The following is a 20,362-nucleotide window of genomic DNA, read 5'->3' on the forward strand; positions in this document are numbered from 1 at the left end:
GATTTCTGAGGTCAGACCTCGTTCACATGGGGCAAGAGGGAGCGGATTTTGGTGCTGAATCCTCCTCAAAATCTGCCCCCTCACAATAGAGGTCTATGTAGATCGCTAGCGGGAAAAAGTAGTGAACTGCCCCTTCTTCAGGCGGATTCTGCGGCTGAGTCAGCCCCGGTGTCCGCCTTGCGGCAGCACCTATTCATTTGGGCCTACAGGCGCATTTTGGTCCTATTCTTCCCACGTCAAAATCAGGACCAAAATACAGCATCCAGTGCCCCGTGTGAATGGGGCCTATGGATGATGGTGTATAGAAGCAATATGCCTCTTTATAAGATGGGACTACTCCTTTAGGCTGGGGGCCCCATAGCGTAAACTTTGTGATTTTACCACAGCATTTTACAGCACCTGCAAAGTGGATGGGATTCTGGCATTACTGTGAAAAACCACAACGCGTTTCTGCCTCTTTCCCAAAGAGCTTTTTGACAGTGGCTCGCTAGATGGGGACTAAGCTTTAAAGGGTATTCCCTTCTGACACTTATGGGCCTATCTACAAGACGTGCCATAAATATCCCATACATGTGGAACCCACCTGAGCATCTCTCAATATACACAAGTCCCGACACCTGTTGTACAATTGCTCCTTCTGAGTAGAGGGGTGTCCAATGGCAAAATCACTTTTTAATCCATTTGATCATGTTTGTACAAGGATCAGCCCCACTGGCGGCACAAGGTCCTCTATCACAGACTCTGATAACACATTAGACAACCAATACTACACACCCGAAACTAAACGCTTCCAAGAATATCTCCATCCACCACATGAGCCGAGCACAAGACTTGTAGAGAGGCCTCCGGTGACAAATCCACCTATTGTTCGGCAAGTAGCACGAAACCCAGAGACGGATCATATAGTGGGTGATAGGAATGTGAGGAACTTACGGTATATCTTCTATATCATCCCTTTCACCAGCTTTTCTAAGTGTTAGGACTATCATACATAGCATTTGTTTTGCAATGTATGATAGACCCGGGTTCACATCTGTGTTCGGGCCATTCTATTCCCCTCTGCATTTTTCATGCAGAAACCACACGGACCCCATTACATGGATTTCCTAAGGCAGTGGTCCCCAACCTTCTTTCCACAAGGGACCAGTTTCAGCAAGACAATTTTTCTATGGCCCGGTGGGGGCGGGAAGGGGTGTGGATGGGGGATGCAGGTGTGAAGTGGGCCATAGATTTATACATACATCAAGAGGATTTCCCAAAGAATACCTGGTCACAGAGCGGTGCAGCAGACGGCAATATTTCACAGGACGAACAAATAAGTGTCCTAATGTATACCCAGTCTGACACAGAGGTCACAAGATATAGGGTAGTTTAGAACAGACCATCAATATCATCAGAGGGGACGACACTCACCTGAGTGTCCCGGCTTCCATAAACATGTGAATGGTGGGGGTGCCAGGACCCTGAAAGTGTTACAAGACCACTACAGTGCGAGGATAGCAATGGATAGTAACACTCTGCCCCCCCACACACACACAAGACACATCCACACCACATCACACAGTAACATACTTTTAGACTTTTCTCTCTGAACAAGCTTATTAAATCATTTTTTATCCACAACTCAAACCAGCTGGAAGGGCAGGCCGAGATGTAACGTCGTCCAACCCATAAGTGAGGCTTGTTAATGAATTATAGATGGGATGAAGTGCCCGTTGTCTGCTGCCCGGAGAGCTGACAAACCAAAAAAACACACCAACCCCATCAATAATGCATAGCACACCAAGGGTTAAGTGTAAATACACATTTTATTATCGCCAGAACGAAGCAAAAGGTGGGGATAACAAGTGTGTGTATATAGATAGACAGATAGATGGATATAGATAGGAGATAGATAGATAAGATAGATAGATAGATAGGAGGGAGATAGATAGATAGGAGATAGATAGATAGGATATAGATGATAGATAGATAGACAGATAGGAGATAGATAGATAGATAGATAGATAGATAGATAGATAGATAGATAGATAGATAGATAGATAGATAGGAGTTAGATAGATAGATAGATAGATAGATAGATAGAAGAATACGCCACCCCAAACACAGACAGACCCTGAGCTGGTACAGACTGAGCGCCCACAACCTGGAGATGGAGACGGGGCGACACAGGCAGATGTACAAGCCACGGGAGAAGAGACTGTGCCAGCACTGTGACCAGGGGGCCCTAGAAGACAAGACCCACTTCCTGCTACACTGCACCAAATACTCAGCTGTGAGGGCCGTCTACTACCAAAGACTCTCTGCCCACATCCCAGACTTCATATCTGCAGATGAGAAGAGGAAACTCTACATCCTACTGGGAGAAGAAGAGGCCACTGTGGAGATCGCTGCCCAATACGTGTCCAGCTGTCACCAACTAAGAGGAAGATGAGACTCCACGGACTGTTATATTTATCCCAATACACCCGCCCCACCTCCCCATACAGCGGTCACCAACTAAGAGGAAGATGAGACTCCACGGACTGTTATACCCCAAACCACCTGAAATAGGCTGAGATAGATAGATAAATAGATAGACAGACACACACACACGTGGATAAAATTGTTGTTCCCCTAGTTTAATGAAAGAAAACCCCACAAAGGTCACAGAAATAACTTGTATCTGACAAAATAATATATAAAAATTCTATGAAAATGAACACATGAAAGTCAGACTTTGCTTTTTGCTTCACCAGAATTTTTTTTAAGAATATACCTCATGACACGGCCTGGACAGAAATGATGGTTCCCTTAATATTTTGTTGCACAACCTTTTGAGGCGATCGCTGCGATCAGAAGATTCCTGTAACAGTCAGTGAGACTTCTGCCCCTCTCAGCAGGGATTTTGGTCTCCTGAGCAAACTGCTCCAGGTGTCTCAGGTTTGGCCTTTTCCAGACGCCATGTTTCAGCTCCTTCCAAAAATGCTCCATAGGATTTAGGTCTGAGATCATAGAAGCCACTTCAGAATAGTCCAATGTTTTCCTCTTCGCCATTCTTGGGTGTCTTTAGCTGTGTGTTTTGGGTCATTATCCTGTCACAAGAAGACCCAGGACCTTTCTCTAGAATCCCTTGATAGTCTTGAGATTTCCTTGTACCCTGCACAGATACAAGACACCCTGAGCCAGATGCCGCAAAGCAGCCCCAGAACATAACAGAGCCTCCTCCATGTGTCACAGTAGGGACGGTGTTATTTTCAGGATAGGCTTCATTGTTCCATCTGTGACCATAGAGCTCGTGTGCCTTGCCAAAAAGTTCGATTTTTATCTCTTCTGTCCATAGGACATTCTCCCAGAAGCTTTGTGGCTTGTCAGCATATAGTTTGGTTATTATTACTTTTGTCAGATTCAGGTTATTTCTGTGACCATTGTGGGGTTTTCTTTCATTAAACGAGGGGAACAACAATTTTGTCCATGTGTGTATGTGTAGATAGATACTGACATCCCTCCTAGGTTCCTAAAGTTTATAGTGAATTGTCTACACAAACAAAGCGACAGGTTAGTATGGCTGGTGCAGCCACTAGACAACTCTTATGAGGTTTCTATCGCTTCTGATGATAAAATGTCGGTAAGTGTTTTCGATGGGAGGCAGAAATTGAAGGACACCGGAAAAAAAAAATCAGCATCCTGCTCGATCTTGCCGCAAATTCCACAGTTTGGAAGTCTCTCCCGACTAGGCCCATTCATCCAGGCCTAATATTTTGAAGAGAACCTGTCCCCACAGTGTGCAAGGAAACCAAAACCATCCCATAGCACCCGGGTGTACTGACTACCGGGGATGTCACAATCCATTTACGCACCTTCATCTATTGCCATACTCGCATGGAGAAGAGTGGAAGTGAAAGAGCGGGAAGCCATGAGCTTACTGTCACATCCCTCCTAGCGTTCGAAGAACAGAAAGAGGGACAAAATGTGCAGGAGCCAAGTGTGCTGCCGCACATTTAGCTCCACCCACTTTTACATTGACTCCGCCCATTTTCCGGGTTTTTTTTTTGTGCCCCCACATAGTATAATCCTCCTACAGTCACCCGTACACTATATGCCCCCACATTATAATGCCCCACAGTATTAGGTCCCTCTCCTGGTGCCCCAGTTTAACTTGAGGGAAACTAGAGGAGGACATGAAACTGGGGCAGATGGAGGGGGACATTAGCAGTGGGGGTAGTTGGATCTGGACATTAAACCGGGAACAACTAGAGGGGGACATTAAACTGGAAGCATCTAGAGGGAGACCGATCCCCTCAAGCTACTCCCACGGTTTAATGTCCTCCTGCAGTGACCCCCATTGTTTAATGTCCCCCTTCAGGTGTTCCCAGATTAATGTCCCCCTTAAACAACCCCCCCCATAAGTTTCATGTCCCCCCTTCATCTGCCCCAATTTAAGGTCCATACCCCCCCCCCAGGTTTCATTCACCAGTGTATTCAACTCATCTGCGTCGGACAGACGGCGAGACACAACCTGGCCTAGCTGCCACTCTAACCCTCTTGTGACATAATCTAACCCTCTTATGAAACGCAGGTGCCCAGGCCCAGAGTCTCCGGCTTCACAGACTCCAAACTAACCTGCCCACTACCTGTGTGATTCTGCAACGTTGGTTCTCTACACTTCGTGCTCATCGCTCTGAACATGGTGCTCAGCACCGACTTCATCTTTGTGATGGGCAATGTTCACGTGGATTGCTACTATCCCTGAACAACTAGCCTGGATCATGGAGACGGCCAGTCATCTGACCTGGATCACAGTTGCCCACAACATCATCGCCTGTATGCCAAACCCCAAGCCTGATCTTGACCTGCGACATGCTGGGGTGGACGATGGCAGTCTCCGATCTGCTTGGACTGACAACATCCAACCACTGATGTATATTATCAACCGCACCGACTGGACTGTGTATTATCTTGGGCAGCTTCCTACTGGGCCTTGTCAGCCCCTCAAGCTGTATTATCTGCTGGCTCACCCTAAACACACAACTACAGCGACCTCATGGTGAAGATCAGCGGCTGCAGCCTTATCTCCAATATCATCTACAACCCAGAACTTCTCAGCTTGGGCATCACTATCAGCACCATCATCAACTGAAGCAATGACTACAGCAGCCTGCTACTATGGCTGGCGACTGAACCCCATCCTGCGCATCTACTAGGTACGTGACTCGACCCCCTCCATCATGAGTTTTCGTTGTACTGATTCGGGGTTTTTTTTTTGTTTGGTTTTTTTTAGCTTGGACTCAATACAAGGAAGACACGAATCCAAAAACTGCCTGACCAGCTCTCCGCAGGTGCCCCAGACCTCTAAGATCCAGAATCTTCACATCCCTTCATCTCTGAGGGCATCAAAACCCCAAAATTTGTAATACAATACAAATCTGTCTTAAAGTTAAAAAAAAAAAACCCTCTGATTTGTAAGACGTCTTCTTTCCCTGTTACTTACTTTATAGGGTTATGGCCTGAAGGGGGCGCTGTACAGCCCTATCTTTTGGACCCAATATCATTAAAAACAGTGTGTGGGGGAGGGAGGGAATGGGGGGGGGGTCAGAAAGTTACTGGTTTCCAGCCTGCCACTAACTCTGGTAACTCACATAGTATAATACCCCCTTACTGCCCCCAAACAGTATAATAGTCCCCTATTGGCCCCCAAACTGACTTTGTGGGGCTCATTCGGGGCCAACACAAGTACACACACAATTTCAACTCTATCGGCATCTACAGGACACCGATGCAGTTGAAATACATGTCAGAGCAGAAAGCTATCCGTTTCTTGATCTGCCGTCCTATATTCTGTACATACAGAGCAGTGGTGAGGTGAGCGGCGCCCCCTCCTGCACAGCCCGTGTACATCATCTATTTTCTTCCCAGTGGTCCATAGAATAGGGGTCTGTGTTCCAGGAGGAAAGTAGAAGATGCGCACAGGCTGTGTGCAGGAAGAGAGAACACCCAGAACCTTGACTACTATGTTTCCAGTGGGAAGAAAATAGAAGATGCGCACGAGCTGTGCAGAAGGAGGCGCCGCCCACCCGTCACTGCTCTGCAAGTACACTAACTATACAGAGCAATAGTAGATGTACTGGTATGATGGGGAGGGGACTATTCACTCACTATTATAGTAATAGGCATTACCAGAAAGAGGGACAAAATGTGGACAGGTCTTGGCAAACTTAGCTCCACACACTTCTAAATTGACTCCACCCATCCATTTCGCGGCAGGGGGAGAAAACAGAGGCCAGGGTAGCGGCAGCCGCAAGGCAATAGGGGAGGGGCCACAGCCGCGCTGCAGGTGGGTCAAAGTCGCAGGTATTGCTAGTTAATATATAAATTTAAAAAAAAAAAAAAAAAAAAAAGAATTATCCCAGACAACCTCTATTTTCAGACCACCCGCTGGCTTTATACGTCCGGGCAGTCCACTCTTAACCCTTTCCTGTACATGAAATTGTATAACTGCAGAACTGGGGAGTCTGCTGATACTACAATGGGAGCTCCTATAGGGAGACAGGGACAGGTTATCACCATCAATGTGTACACAGCTATGGGGGCCGCCATCACCTGGGCTCTCCTCTGGCCTGGTGATCAAGTCTTCCACCGGAAACCAGGAATGGCTGACCAAGATCAGTACGTATTATACCAAGTTTACAGCTGCACTTGGGTAACCATTCAAAAGAATCCGAGCGCAGGTGTGAAAGGGGACGCAATGGCACCTAGACGGGCAAACGGATTTGGCTGAAATTGCGCACACACATACCTTGGGTCCCGGATTGAACGATAGGCTACATGGAATTCCCGTACACCACCGCAATTCACTCCCGTGACCGATGCTTTTCACTTTTGAATTCGCTGCAGGACCTGGGACGAAGTCATCCCAGCCCCATCAGCAGCTCACCTGGATGGGTGCCACTTTATGTGGGCGGAGCTATCGGCCGGCGTCCACAAGAACATGGCGGCTCTCAGAGGTCCAGAGCGTCCTGAACCAGCATCCGTACTATGGGGCAGCGAGAAGTGCGTACGCTGCCCCGCCTGTGTGGGCTTACCACAGGACCGCAGTGCTCTGCCCCGGCCGGACAGGGGGTTGCCTGCGCCGCAGTCTGGAACACCAGTTCGGCCTGCTGTCCCGTGGCGGCTGCGGCCTCTGCATGTCCATCGGGGATGTCGCTGATGTCTGCTCAGGGCTACCTACAGTGTCATTCGGCCGCAGGAGAAGGGTTGTGACGACAGGCCTTTGAGGGGGGGGGGGAACCGTGAGAAGGGAGAGGGGTGGTGTGTTGGGAGTGAGGAGGTTGCCGGTCCAGTGGGTGACGTGGGAATGGGGGGGCCTGGGCAGGTAAACCCAGGGGCCCCTGGAAGGGGGACGGGGACAGGGCCGCCACAGTGCCCACATCTGTGCACGGGGAGCCCGGGGTTTGGTGAGGCCGTGGGCACAGGTTGGTGGGGGGAAAGGTGACACAGGGTCTGGGGGGGAAGGTGTCACTGGGTAGGTAAGGCAGGGAAGGGGGCATGGGGTGGTGGGAAAAAGGGGGCACGGGGTAGGTAACACGGGGGAAGGGGGCATGGGGTGGTGGGAAAAAAGGGGCACGGGGTAGGTATCACGCGGGAAGGGGGCATGGAGTTGGGGGGGAGAAGGGGACACGGGGGCTAGGGGGGAAAAGGGGCACGGGGTAGGAGAAAGAAACGAGCACATGAGGGAGTGGGTAGGAAAAATGGGGTTGGCGGGCGCCAGGGGGGAGATGAGGAAAAGGGAGCCGCTGTGGACACACGGCAAAGGAAGAAGCCTGCACGGCGCTACAGGTGGGTCGTGCAGGGGGTCAGGGTTCCGCAGACGAAGTCGCGGGTACTGCTAGTGATCTTAAAAAAATAAAAACATGCAAAAATAGCTTAAATAAAACCCTATGTATCACTGAGAGACACAAATCTATCTCCTATCTATCTATCTCCTATCTATCTATCTATCTATCTATCTATCTATCTATCTATCTATCTATATCCTATCTATCTATCTCCTATCTATCTATCTCCCTCCTATCTATCTATCTATCTATCTATGGTACATAACCGAGGAAACCAATCCTGTCCTGAAGTGGTTAAAACAAAAACAAAACCCAGGCACTAATCTTACAGTATGGTCTATGATCAGATCACAGGATGAATACTCACAGGCCTAGTCTGACAAAACAAAAATATATATATATAACCCTCCTACGTCTCTGCTTTGCTGCGCCCATGAAGGGTTAATCCCCTGCCTGCCATGCGGCAGAGTGCAGGCCGGTGTGAATATACACAGACACACGTGTTCCCGCCCACTCTCACTACACGTGCTGCGGCTTTCCCAGGATGTCGCCCTCTTGTGGGGAAGAGCGGGATCTAAACAACACAGCACGAGCCGCGCTTTCGGTTTTGGTTTAACTGTATGAGGACCAGGACGTGTTACAGGCGGTGTACGGGCGGGCCAGCGCCGCCTAGAGGACAGCAGGAGATTTATAGGAGGCGCCCAGCACGGTGTGTACACGGAACAGGGCATGCTGGGAGTTGTAGTTGTACAGCAGGATACAGATCATACACTGAGGCATGGATACAGGCCAGTCAGGGGGGCCTCCTAAACTTCCCATATGTAAGAGTACAATCTCTCTTTTTGTGCTGTCCTTACTATTCTGTCACCCCAATGGTGACCCCTATAACCCCGGCGACCTCAAGAGGTTACTAATATGAGGTAATAGACGTCTGTTCACACTCTGACTTGCCGCTTCTTACTGTGCCAACATGAAACCAATATGTCGGAGGTGTGACAGACTCTCGGCCTGTGTGCAGTGCTCGGGCCGGTAAAGATGGCACATGGGTCGGTATCTGGGCCGTCGGTTTTCACTGACACCCCAGTCTAGGATGACTCCTCGCTACGGCCCAGCTGTGTGTGACCTGTATGGGTTTGGGCGTTATCCACAATGGCTGACGGCTATGGTTGTGCTGTGCATGGAGTCTGTAAGGGGCTTATGTGGGAATCAGATTCTCTTTACACTTCCCGCCATACATAGACCACCATGTGTGCGGCCCCTCGCTCGGCCTCGGCTGGAGATGTAACTCGGGGTCATGTGACAGACCCAGCTCTACTCTATAGTCCATGGAGGAGAAGAGCTGGGCCGGTCACATGACCCCAAGGCACATGGTACACCGCATACACATATAACAGTCTATATAACCCATGATCTATACATACATAACATACATGTACCAATCTACATAATCTGTCCAGACAATACAAGCTTCAGAATAAGACATTTCATCATCTATACTGAATATTGTGACGGCTACAACCATAAGACTACACCGGCTCTACCCAACCGGCCGTACGAGGTGTAAAAACCGGATAAACTACTGATGGCGGAGGGGGGATAGCAATTGTAAAGAGGATTACAGGCAAGCCAAATTATAGGAATGGGGGAGGGGGGCTGACTGCACAGTCTACATGCAGGTACCGCCATATTGTACACTAAGGATACTGCTTCAATCTTACAAACCGGATAAACCTTTACAGGGGTCATATATTAGTACGTAGGGGTATACTCAGGGGGCTGTGGAGCTGGAGACCTAAAATACATAGGATTTCTTATCCGTGCAGGATTCGGACGCTCGTCTTACATATTCACACGCAGCACAGCCCGTCCTATAGAAACGTCTGCAGTAAATGTGCGTCGTGCACAAAGCACAACCCAACAATATCGAGGCAAATACTTCAATGCAACGTTACCTTTGCTGGATTTCGCCGGCTTGTTCTTGTTAGACTTCAGCGAGCCCTTGGACTTGTCTTCTCTTTCCTTGATGAGTTTCTGCACCTCGTCCAGTGACATCTTGTGCAGGACCACCACAGGTTTAGCTCCTTTGTTAAGATCTTCCACCAAGCCCACCTTATCCCCCTTCTGCTCCCCTCTCGGGTCCGTTCGCTTCGGCTCCTGGGTGACGTTGCCATCCTTATCCCTCTTGAGTTTTGGAATGACAAAGTTTTTCAGCGTGCCCTGACTCCCACCCAACAAATAACTGGGGAACCCGGCCTTGTTGTCCCCGTGCGACTTATTCCCATCCACCTTAGATTTATTCCCATCGGTCCTTTTGTCATCCTTACTCGTTGGCGATCTTAAAGTAGGTTTATCCGTCTTGGATTTGCTCAGGTCTTGTTTACCATCAGATTTAATCCTTGGGCTTCCTGGTCTCAGTCTCTGCTCTCCGGGAGAAATCCTGTCCCGCGACTCGTCAGAATCGTGTCTATGTTTCCGCTCAGGGTTGTCCTTTCGGGAAGGATCGGATTTGTTTCCGTGCTTGGAATCCTGTTCGTTCTTGTTGAAGGACCTGAGAGACTCCGGCTTCCTGACCTTGGATGGATCTCCCTTCTCGTTCTTGTCTTCGGATTTCTGTTTTGGATTCTCAGGATCTCGCTTCGACGATTCGTGACCCGCTCGCCCGTCGACTCTTTGCTTCGACCCGTCAGAGCGACTCTCGGACCTGACCCTGGGCGAGTCGGGTTTAGAATCTGTTTTATGTTTGGAGGAGTCGGGTTTCTTGTCTGAGGAGAGTCTGATGGGGTCTCTTCGGTTATCGTGCTTGTGTTTGGGCGTCTCGGGACGACTGTCGCTTTTCTGTCTGGTCAGTATGGGACGCTCGTCGCTTTGTCGCCTCTGACTTTCTTGTCGGGTATCGCTTTTCTGTCTGGGCGTTTCGGGTCGACCTTCACCTCTTTGTTTAGGCGTTTCAGGTTTACCATCATTTTTATGTTTGGGTGTTTCCGGGCGGCCGTCACTTTTTTGTTTAGGGTTATCAGTCCGTTGCTTGGGGGTTTCGGGCCTCCCGTCGCCTTTCTGTTTTGGATGCTCAGCCTTCGGTTTGGCTTGTTCCGGTTTACAGTCACCCTTCTGTTTTGGGGTCTCTGGCTTTACCTCGGGCTTTTGTTTGGGAGTGTCAGATTTGCTTTCGCCGCGCGGCTGCTGCTTTGGAGTACTCGGCTGCGGTTTCTGCTCCTGTTTCGTATCCTCTGTATTAGAGTCATTGACACTCTCATTGACGTTGGCTCCCTCTGGGATGTCACAAGGCTTTGAGTCATTGGACTCCGTCTTTACGTCCTCCATCACTTCATCTCCCGTCCTACTCTCCATCTTGTTGACCTCACAGCTCTGTTCGCTTACTTCGGGTTTCGCTTCGCTTTTGCCGTCCCCACAAAGCATGGCTTCCTCGACGTTCTCCGGGGGCTCCGCTTTGATGTCGCACGGTTTGCCTTCCTTCAGCGCCTCCTCCTGTAGAAGGTCGGCTGGATGTTTAGCAGGTGTGCTCATGATGGATTTATCAGGAGATTCGGTTTCTGACTCTGACCTCTTTCTTGGAGTCTCTGGATGGTTTTCAGAGATATTTCTAAGAACTCCCATCGGGTCCTCAGGAGGTGCGGAAACAAATCCATCATTACAATGTTTCGCTTCTTCGGATTTCCTTACACAGTCTGAGTCCTGAGTTGCAGTTGCCTGAGAGTCCGCTCTGCCAGCGTGCAGAAGATCAATGCTAACCATTAAAGCTGGCCGTGACCCATTTCCCGTAGCGCTCGTCTCCTGGGAAGCCGGTCTGTTTCCTCCAGTAGCACCTCCAGCTTCTAATGGATAGGAATCTTGCTTCCTCTTTTTCAAAGGTTTATCTGGGAATTGACAAAAAAATCGGGTTAGAACTTGGTAAAGACCTTAAAAACTGAGAACCGGAGTCCGACACATCAAACACCATCAACACCACAAACCACCATCTAAAAATCTCATTTCTGGATGTGACACCTACAACAGGCAAGGCTTTATAGGAACACCACAACATTATAGGATGGCTATGCTGTCCGGCACAGGCTCTCAAGCGTCATGGCCGGGATTGGGATAACCGAGACCATACTGATCTGTCTGAATACATTCGTGCAAAACGGTTTAACCCCTTAACACTGCACATGCCCTGGGCCTTAAAGGGGTGTTTCAATATATTTATGTTCCATGTAGAGGCTTAAAGTCATTCAATATGTTCCGGGGCCCGGAGTCGCTCGTATATAAGAGCGACCTGTCTTAAAGACCAAAGACCAGCGACCCCAATCGGGACTCTCTGCTGGTTCCCCAGCCAAAAGGAGACGTGACTATGCATACTTTATATTATTTTGCTGGTTCAATGGGTATACATTCATTTCTGACACACAGAACCAGATTTTTTTTATTTTTTTTTCTAATTATTGGGTGCAAGTGCCAAACAACAATAGCCATTTGATTTGTTTTCAATTTCCGCATATAACCCATAAGAATAGTTATTCGGACACACAATGACCTAGTTAGGCTGCGTTCACGTCTGTGTTTAATCCGATCTTCTGAACCGTTGTAGGAATAGAACAAAGGACGGATCCATTCTACGACAGACAACAGCGGGTCCCGAGGGATCCCGTTAACTATGGGGTCCGCCAGACGTTCATTGTTCTCTCTGGGACATCGCTGGACAAAGAAGTCAAGATGGGCAGAAAACATTGTCGTGGGCGATTTTAGACATCTGAGCCTCCGACAGTCGGAGTACAATTACTATGGGGACTTGTTTTATGGCTTTTTAACTAGGTCCTACAAAAGGTTTAAAAAATATATATCATGATGTAAACAACTTATGCCCTGTTCACATCAGCGTTTGGATTCCGTCCGGCGAAGTCCGCATGAGGACCCCCCCTCTGAACGGAATACCGAACGCAAGTGCAAAGCGCTGTGCTGTAAAACCGCATGGACCCCATAGACTATAATGGGATCCATGTACTTACCGGCAGATGTCCGCAGGGATCATGCGGAAAGGAAAGTAGTCCCAATCTCCTTTCTGGCCCGCATGATTCGAGCGGGCAGCACCTGGCAAGCACACGGTACCCATTATAGTCTATGGGGTCCGTGTGGTTTTACAGCATAGCGCTTTGCACTTGCGTTTGTATTCTGTTCGGGGGTTCCCCATGCGGACTCTCCCCGGACGGAATACAAAAGCAGATGTGAATAACCCTTATTCCCTCAACTGGAGCGGCCTCAGCTATATGGGACAACAGGCCGGGGCGTAAATGGATCCCACCCTGGCATTGCAGAAAAATACCCCCAGTGGATATGCTGTGATTTCCAAAACCGCTGCAGTTCTGGAGATAGCAGCATGTCAAATATACAGATGGAAACGCCGGCCCCCTAACCAATCACTGAAATCAGAAAATGGAGGTAAGAAAGGAGGCAGGTGACACCCTGGGATGGGAAAGCCCTTTTAAAGGCTGCTCCGAAAGCAGAAAGTCCGCAGAGGAAAACTATGTAAAAAGCGCTGCGGGAAATACTGCAATGTGTTTCCTCCCGCAGCGATATTTTTTTTTTTGCTTTGGCCCACTACGCAAGTCCTTAGCCTAACCCAAATCAGGGTTTTCTGACAGCGATCTATGGTGCATAGCCTGCCTAAGACTTTGCCTTTGTTTACTGGTCTTCCATCTCCTGCAGATATTTGTGTACGCGCCGCCAAGCGTCAAGAGAAAACTTATTTCAAGGTTACCTTTATCCTGAACTTCTTTAGAAAAGCGTTCCCTCTCGATGGCAGATTCCCGTTCTATCCTCTCTATTTCTGCCAGAGCATCCAGTTCCACTTCATCGTATGGCGTTATGCTTCCTGTTTGTTGGGTTTGTGACTGAGCCACGGGAGGTTGAGACGGTTTTGCAGTTGCAGACGTGTTGGGCTGTAGGACGGGCACTTGCAGGAATTCATTCTGCTCTTGGAAACAAGCGGCGGCGTTCAGAGGGCGATTGGCGTCCTGTGGAGTGACTGGCGTTTTTGATGTGTGCCCGGGATACTGCACATTGAAAGAGGGGTCGCCCTCGGAGACATTGCTGTTCTCCATGCTGGAGAGGATGTCTCCTTGCTGGTCCATTTCCGAAGATCTTACACGTGACAGTCTTAATGTGAGTTTGGTAGAGTCCTTGGAGGGAGAGCTAATGATGTCGTACATCGCTGACTTTTCGCTCGACTCCTTTTCGTCTTTGCTCGTCTTTAACTTTTTCTGTCTTTTTAGCTTTCTGTCGGGGGAGTCCAGCAAAATATCGGGAGGAGCGTCTCTCGGAGAGGTGTAGGGAGGAGGTTGGGATTGAAGAATTAATGACCTTGATCCTTAAAGGAGGGGTAAACGAAAAAAGAAATGGTCTTAAGTAATTATAAGAACACATTGTACAATGCAAAATACATTGTGGGGAATTTGTTAAAGGGGTTGTCCAGGGACTTTTATTTGACTTCCTCTGGGTGTTTTTTTATTTTCATGCTGGACCCGGGGGGTGGAGGGTTGGATCCGACCCTGGGTTATAGAACCAGTACCAGCACCTGGGTTGTTTTTCCGCCTCCTCCGACCTCTCCAGTTTTCACAGATTTTTTTTTTTTAGTGACCTGTACTATAGTACAGTAAAGGCTGGTTCTGATCACACGACCTGGGTTGGAACCATCCCAGGCCCCCCAAAGTCCAGCATGGAAAAAAAACAAAAAAAAACAGGAAGCAAAATAAAAGTTCCTGAAGAGCCCCTTTAAGACTGGCCTATCAGATGCCAGTCTTAAAAAGAAATGCATGGATTTAGCACATACGTATTAAATAAATTGTCGCAACAAGTAAATCTCCTCCATCTATGAGCCAGCAGAGACTTGGATTATGACATATTTTAGTTTCGTGTCGTTCTCCCTTACCACTAGGCCCCAGTCACGTTCTTTAACGGCCATCTAATAATAAAGTATTCTGTATCAGGTACAGACGCCTCGGTTTTTCCACAATAATAAACCATCCTGAGATGGTTCAGTTTCATGACTTTCATTTTAAGGGTGAATTTTCCAGGCGAATTGTTTGAAGCTGTTCACTGTCGCATGGCGTCTGTGTGCCGTCCTTTCCATTGTTTCATGGACCCGTGTAAGGAACAGTTTACGTGCATAGCACCTTAAAGTATAGTAAGTCTATAAAGAAGGCAGGGCGGGGTGAGCAGGACTCTTACTGTCATCTCCTAGGAGTCCTGCACGAATTTCCTCTGCTTTTTTGCTCAAAAATTCTGCTCCAAATGTTAAAGGGATTCTATCATTAAAATTGTATTTTTTTTCTGCCTACTATGTTGGAATAGCCTTAAGAAAGGCTATTCTTCTCCTACTTTTAGATGTCTTCTCCGCGTCACCGTTCTGTAGATATTCCGTTTTTTGTTAGTATGCAAATGAGTTCTCTCACTCAAACAGCACTGGGGGTGTCCTCAATGCTGCGAGAGAACTCTCCAGCGCCGCCTTAATCTTCATCTGGAATGACCTCTCTTCACGACTTCTTCCGGAGCTGGGTTTAAACTTCTAGGCCTTACACAGTAAGTGTAAGTGGCCATCTTCTTGTGGCCGGCGGGCATGCACAGTTTGAACCCAGCCGTGGAAGAAGACGCCAAGAGATGCCGTTCCAGACGAAGATGGAGGCGTCGCTGGAGAATTCTCTCGCAGCATTGGGGACGCTCCCAGTGCTGTTTGAGAACTGAGGACCGCCCCCAGTGCTGCGAGAAATCTCATTTGCATACCGACGAAAACCAGGATTTCTACCGAACGGCATCGCAGAGAAGACTTCTAAAGGTAGGAGAAGAATAGACTTTAAGACTATTACGACGTAGTAGGTAGAGAAAATACAATTTTAATGATAGGATCCCTTTAAAAACCTACACATCACAATACTCTTTTTCCCTCGGTTCCGCGTGTTCTTATACAACATCCAGGCCATAGAATAGGACGTAATGATAGGAACATTTACCTTTTGGTGTCCCTTCGCTTCCGGCAGGAGAGCACACGGACTGTGGGGACCGAAGGGGAAATGAGGCAGTGTTTCGTATCGAAGAGTCACTATCCTGTGAACGAAAGACAAATCTGTAAAGGAAGCTATAAACAAAGAAATATCTGTCCAAAGAAGCGAAGGTCTTTATCATATACAGTAGGTTCCCTCCTATAGGATAAAGCAATAACCTCTTACAATACAATGACAAAGGTAGAAAATCGTGTTGAGCATATAGTATTCGGCGAATACCTCGTTCCCATAGGAATGCGTGTTAGCGGCCAGCAAATATTCACTGCGCTTAACCCCTTGGTGTTCGGCTGCTTACACCCAATCCTATGGGCGCGAGGTATTCGCCGAATAGTTTTGAATACTATTCGCGCAACACTAGGAGAAAACAGATTGGATACTAGCTAAGCAACGTCTCGCAATGCGCCTGCTCCTGATCGCCCCCTAGTAATGGATGCTCGTGTACGTACCTCACTGCCCAGTCTATGTACCATCTGCAGGTAGTCCTCACTAGTGCTGTGTCTGGAATTATCAGCGTGGTGGTTTGCAGAGTTTCCCGCCAGCTGTCCAGAGACTTTGTTTTCGTGAAGGTTTCTCAGACCGCCGGCCACGATTGGACTGGAAACTGAAGCTGTGGAAGTAAAGATATGAAGTATGTCAGTAAGGAGTAGTCAGACCGCGATGACTACCGTGAGCGCACACTACCCTCCACATTACCTTGTTGCATTTGTTGATGTGTGTAACTTCCGGGGTGAGGGTATGGCATATATCCTGCAGGACTTTGGGGAGCGTAAGGGCTTGGAACAGGACTGTTTTGCTGGCCGATAAATCGATTTGTTGAACTGGTCTGAGGTGGCACAAATCGACTGAAATGGAAGAGGAAAGGTTTTAAAAGCGTTACAAATAATGGGGTCCAATTTCTTACTTTTGCAAAATCTCAAAGCCCATATATGACCAAGCTCAGGAAACTGGCGCAGCTGTGCCATGTTGGCCCTTCTTGCACCACTTTCCTTTTTCTGCATCCATCTTACTATTTTAGGGTCAAAGTGGGCCAGGACGCCTCGGACTATCAAATTTATTATCACAGATTTCAATTATGGCAGAGGGCGGTGTGTCAGAAATATCAAAAGGCCACAACCTCTTCATAAATCTGCTGCATTTCGCAACGACGGGAATGGATTAAGCATGGCGTACACAACGCCAGTCTTATTACATCACGCCCCCTATTATATTTTACCCAAGAAACTGGTATATAGTGAGGACTGCTGAATAAAATATGCAACCGCAGGTACCGCCGTATCCGCCTCAAAATCCTGACCAAAAAGACGGCTCTTATTGAAATCAATGGGAGCCGATCGGTTCTTTTTTCCGGGAGCCGTTTGTTCCGGCTCATTCTTTCAGGTGGATTCCCCTCGCGACTTCCGCCCGAAGACACTCCCTACTGTCGACCAGGCCCATTCATTTGGGCCTAATCCGGAGCGGAGTGTGCGACGATGCCGATGCAGTCGCAGCTACGCGTTTGTGGGTCCGGAACCGTTCCGAACCAAAAAAAAAAACCCAGTGTGAACTTACCCTAAGGGGTTGTAGAGGCGTGGTACCTGTAAACATGGTTGCTAGCTTCTAAAAACTAACACCGCACCCGTTCTACTGGTTGTGTATTAAATTGCAACCTGAAGACATTTCCTTCTTGGACGCAACCAAGAAACGAATGCGGCAGCCCTGTTTTCCTGATCCTGCAAAAGGCTGGCACCAAGTCTGCAAATATTTGTGTACTTGGTTACGCCTGACATTCGTGCATCTTGCAATGTATAAAACATGTTAAAAAATAAATAAATGAATCTTTATTCCCACATGGCCGATTTGCAACAGAAATGTCTTTGACTGAACAGAGCTTGCAGAAAATAAATGCACGCACGGCAAATCCGGCCGTATGTGAATATACTCTTAAAGTGAACATGAAAACAGCCAAGTGGTTTTTATATCTTGTAGGAAATTGGACGGTTCTGCAGCACTATTTCCTCCCATAACCATAGAGAGTCTTGAAGACCCGACATAAGTCGCTTTTTTCCCCACCGAGTGTCCGCTTCTGGAGAGTCGCTCCAACTATTCATCCGAGATGCAGTTCTGTGCGTAATGCACTTGGGAACGTGAGCCATAAATAGAAATGCTGGGCTGAGCGTTACCTGGAAGGGCTATGAGAGATAGTGGTTGGTTGATAATTGGAAGATGCTGGGCTGCCATGCATGGAATTCTGGGGAAGCTTATACTGAGGCATCATCATCCCTGAGGAGGAAACACAGAAGACGATCAGCGGGGAGTCACATACAATACCAGCAACATTACTAAATGCTTCCTAAATAAGAAGCCACAAACACCATGTGACATGCAAATGTAATAGGAGATCTATTCTTTGTAAAGAATCTGAATATATGGAGTCACCGTGCAAACATCCAGTACTAGAAAAGAGGGGGCAAATACTTTCCAGAGGGGTTACCAAGAGTAAGGCTCAATGCACATGAACGGCTTGTGCCATACTAGGAAGAGAAGGGGCAATTTTGCAGCGGACACTGTCTTCCAAGTGACTTCCATGATGCACTCAGCTTTGTGCAGGCTTCTAAAGCTGTACAACCTGCTCTATAATCAAAATGGAGCATAGGAGAGCCTTGGCCTGCAATGCCAAATCATCGCAGAGCATTGGTACCCCCCCCCCCCCCCCTCCTTTCCCATTGGGAGAGACTGGGCCTGCACATGAGCATAGGTTACAGCCTAAGGACCCAGGCACGTGAGTAACCAAACCTGGCGAGTAGAAAATAGGGAGCAGGTCCTGCAATCTTGTCCGCATGCAAGTGTTTTTTGTTTTTTTTTGGAAATGCTGTGTTAGCAGATGGTATACAAGTGCAATAGGGACAGTACAAGTCCCTACAGTTGTGTGCATGTAGTCCAAGGCCAGATGCACATGTTCGCTTTTCTCAGATATGATGCCCCTGATCCATATCAGCTTATATATATATGGAACCGATCAACTATTATGTATTTCCCGTACTTCTCAAAGTTTAAAAACAGATCCCACAAGGAAACCATAATAGACTTGCACTGATTTGATGAGTGAGAAAAAAAAAAAAAAAAGTTTTTTTTCCCCTATCTTTTTTTTTTTTTTTTTAATTCCCGGTAAATTGCCATGAACTGAAATCATTCCCGATTAGACCTAAATGTGACCGCCATGAGCTAAACCCCAAATCCTAAAAGATGACTAGACGCCTGTAGGTCAGAAAGAAGGAGCGCTAATCTGATAACTCTCTCGGCGAGGTGAGGTTACAAATCAGATCACACTAATCCCCCCCCTTTAGGTCTTACCACTTTGCACCGCATATCTGTTCTGCATACTTTTTTCCCTGAAAACATTGGGATTTCTGGCCAGGGTGGCCTGCAGCAGGACCGGGATGTCGCCTTCGGGATCATCGCTTCCCAGGTTATCTTTCAGTTCTCTGTGAATAGGAGGAGAGATGAAGAGTTAAGAAAGCGCACATTGTCTCAACGTAATAAATCGCTTGGCAATCCACTTTAGGATGTAAAGGGAAGGCCTATTAGTACCCCTGCCAAACGAGGGATTAACCAGCGTCACTAAATAAAACTCTATATAGGGGGAGACTGGCGTGTCAATCTGCAAAAGCTTTAACCAAAAAAATTTCAATGAAATCTCCATTTTTGCTTTATATTTTCTGATCTAGTGCCTGTACATATATGCTGCCATAAGAGAAGACCCCATGACCAAGGGAAATCCAAGTGCATTCTGAGATGCATTCACAACTATGGAGGCAAAAGATGTGAATGCATCGCTCCGAGCGTCATATGACCGCATTCCCCTGCAAACTCGGCCCCACTTCAGACTTACCCTCTGTCGTGTGCACGGGGCCTAAACAATGAATCCCGCTGCATTGAATCCCGCATGACAACTCCCAATTACACTATGGTAAATTTAGCGTCCTGGTTGAGCACAACCCTGGCGCTGGCGTCACAAAAGGGGACGTAACATTTACGCTACTGATGTGCGAGTATGTAAAGAATGGCAGGATTGTAGCCGGAATTTGGAGTCGATTTAGGACATGGAATCTGCCACAAATATCAGCTCCAATTTGCTCTCCGCCCCGTTCACAATTGCTGGATTCGACCCCAAAATTAACAGCGGATTCCTCCTACGTTGTTCTCAATGGGAGGCAGAGATCACAGCCGGATGCTGAAACAATAAGTGTCCTGCTCCATCTTGCTGATTTCTCAGATTGAAACTGCCCATTATTAAAGGGATTCTATCATTAAAAACTTTTTTTTTCTGGTTGACACGTCGGAATAGCCTTAAGAAAGGCTATTTTTCTCCTGCCTTTAGATGTCTTCTCCGCGCCGCCGTTCCGTAGAAATCCAGGTTTTCGTCTGTATTCAAATGAGTTCTCTTGCAGCACTGGGGGCGGTCCTCAGCGCTTAGACAGCACTGGGGGCGTCCCCAATGCTGCGAGAGAACTCTTCAGC

The 20,362-nt window shown here is 47.9% G+C and overlaps 1 protein-coding gene across 3 annotated transcripts in view; it reads right to left on the minus strand.

Annotated features, from left to right (window-relative positions):
• Positions 1-20,362, minus strand: part of NIPBL (NIPBL cohesin loading factor) — a 91,124-nt gene that overhangs the window by 20,990 nt on the left and 49,772 nt on the right. For all 3 annotated transcript variants that reach the window (XM_075267659.1, XM_075267668.1, XM_075267678.1), the window contains exons 4-10: positions 19,196-19,326; positions 18,025-18,124; positions 16,559-16,707; positions 16,312-16,472; positions 15,815-15,908; positions 13,567-14,175; positions 9,767-11,689 (exon numbers count right to left, since the gene is read on the minus strand). In XM_075267659.1, the coding sequence (XP_075123760.1) occupies positions 9,767-11,689; positions 13,567-14,175; positions 15,815-15,908; positions 16,312-16,472; positions 16,559-16,707; positions 18,025-18,124; positions 19,196-19,326 (3,167 nt within the window). The remainder of the gene's footprint in view (positions 1-9,766; positions 11,690-13,566; positions 14,176-15,814; positions 15,909-16,311; positions 16,473-16,558; positions 16,708-18,024; positions 18,125-19,195; positions 19,327-20,362) is intronic.

This window comes from Leptodactylus fuscus, chromosome 1, assembly GCF_031893055.1.
Source record: "Leptodactylus fuscus isolate aLepFus1 chromosome 1, aLepFus1.hap2, whole genome shotgun sequence".
Lineage (NCBI taxonomy): Eukaryota > Metazoa > Chordata > Amphibia > Anura > Leptodactylidae > Leptodactylus > Leptodactylus fuscus.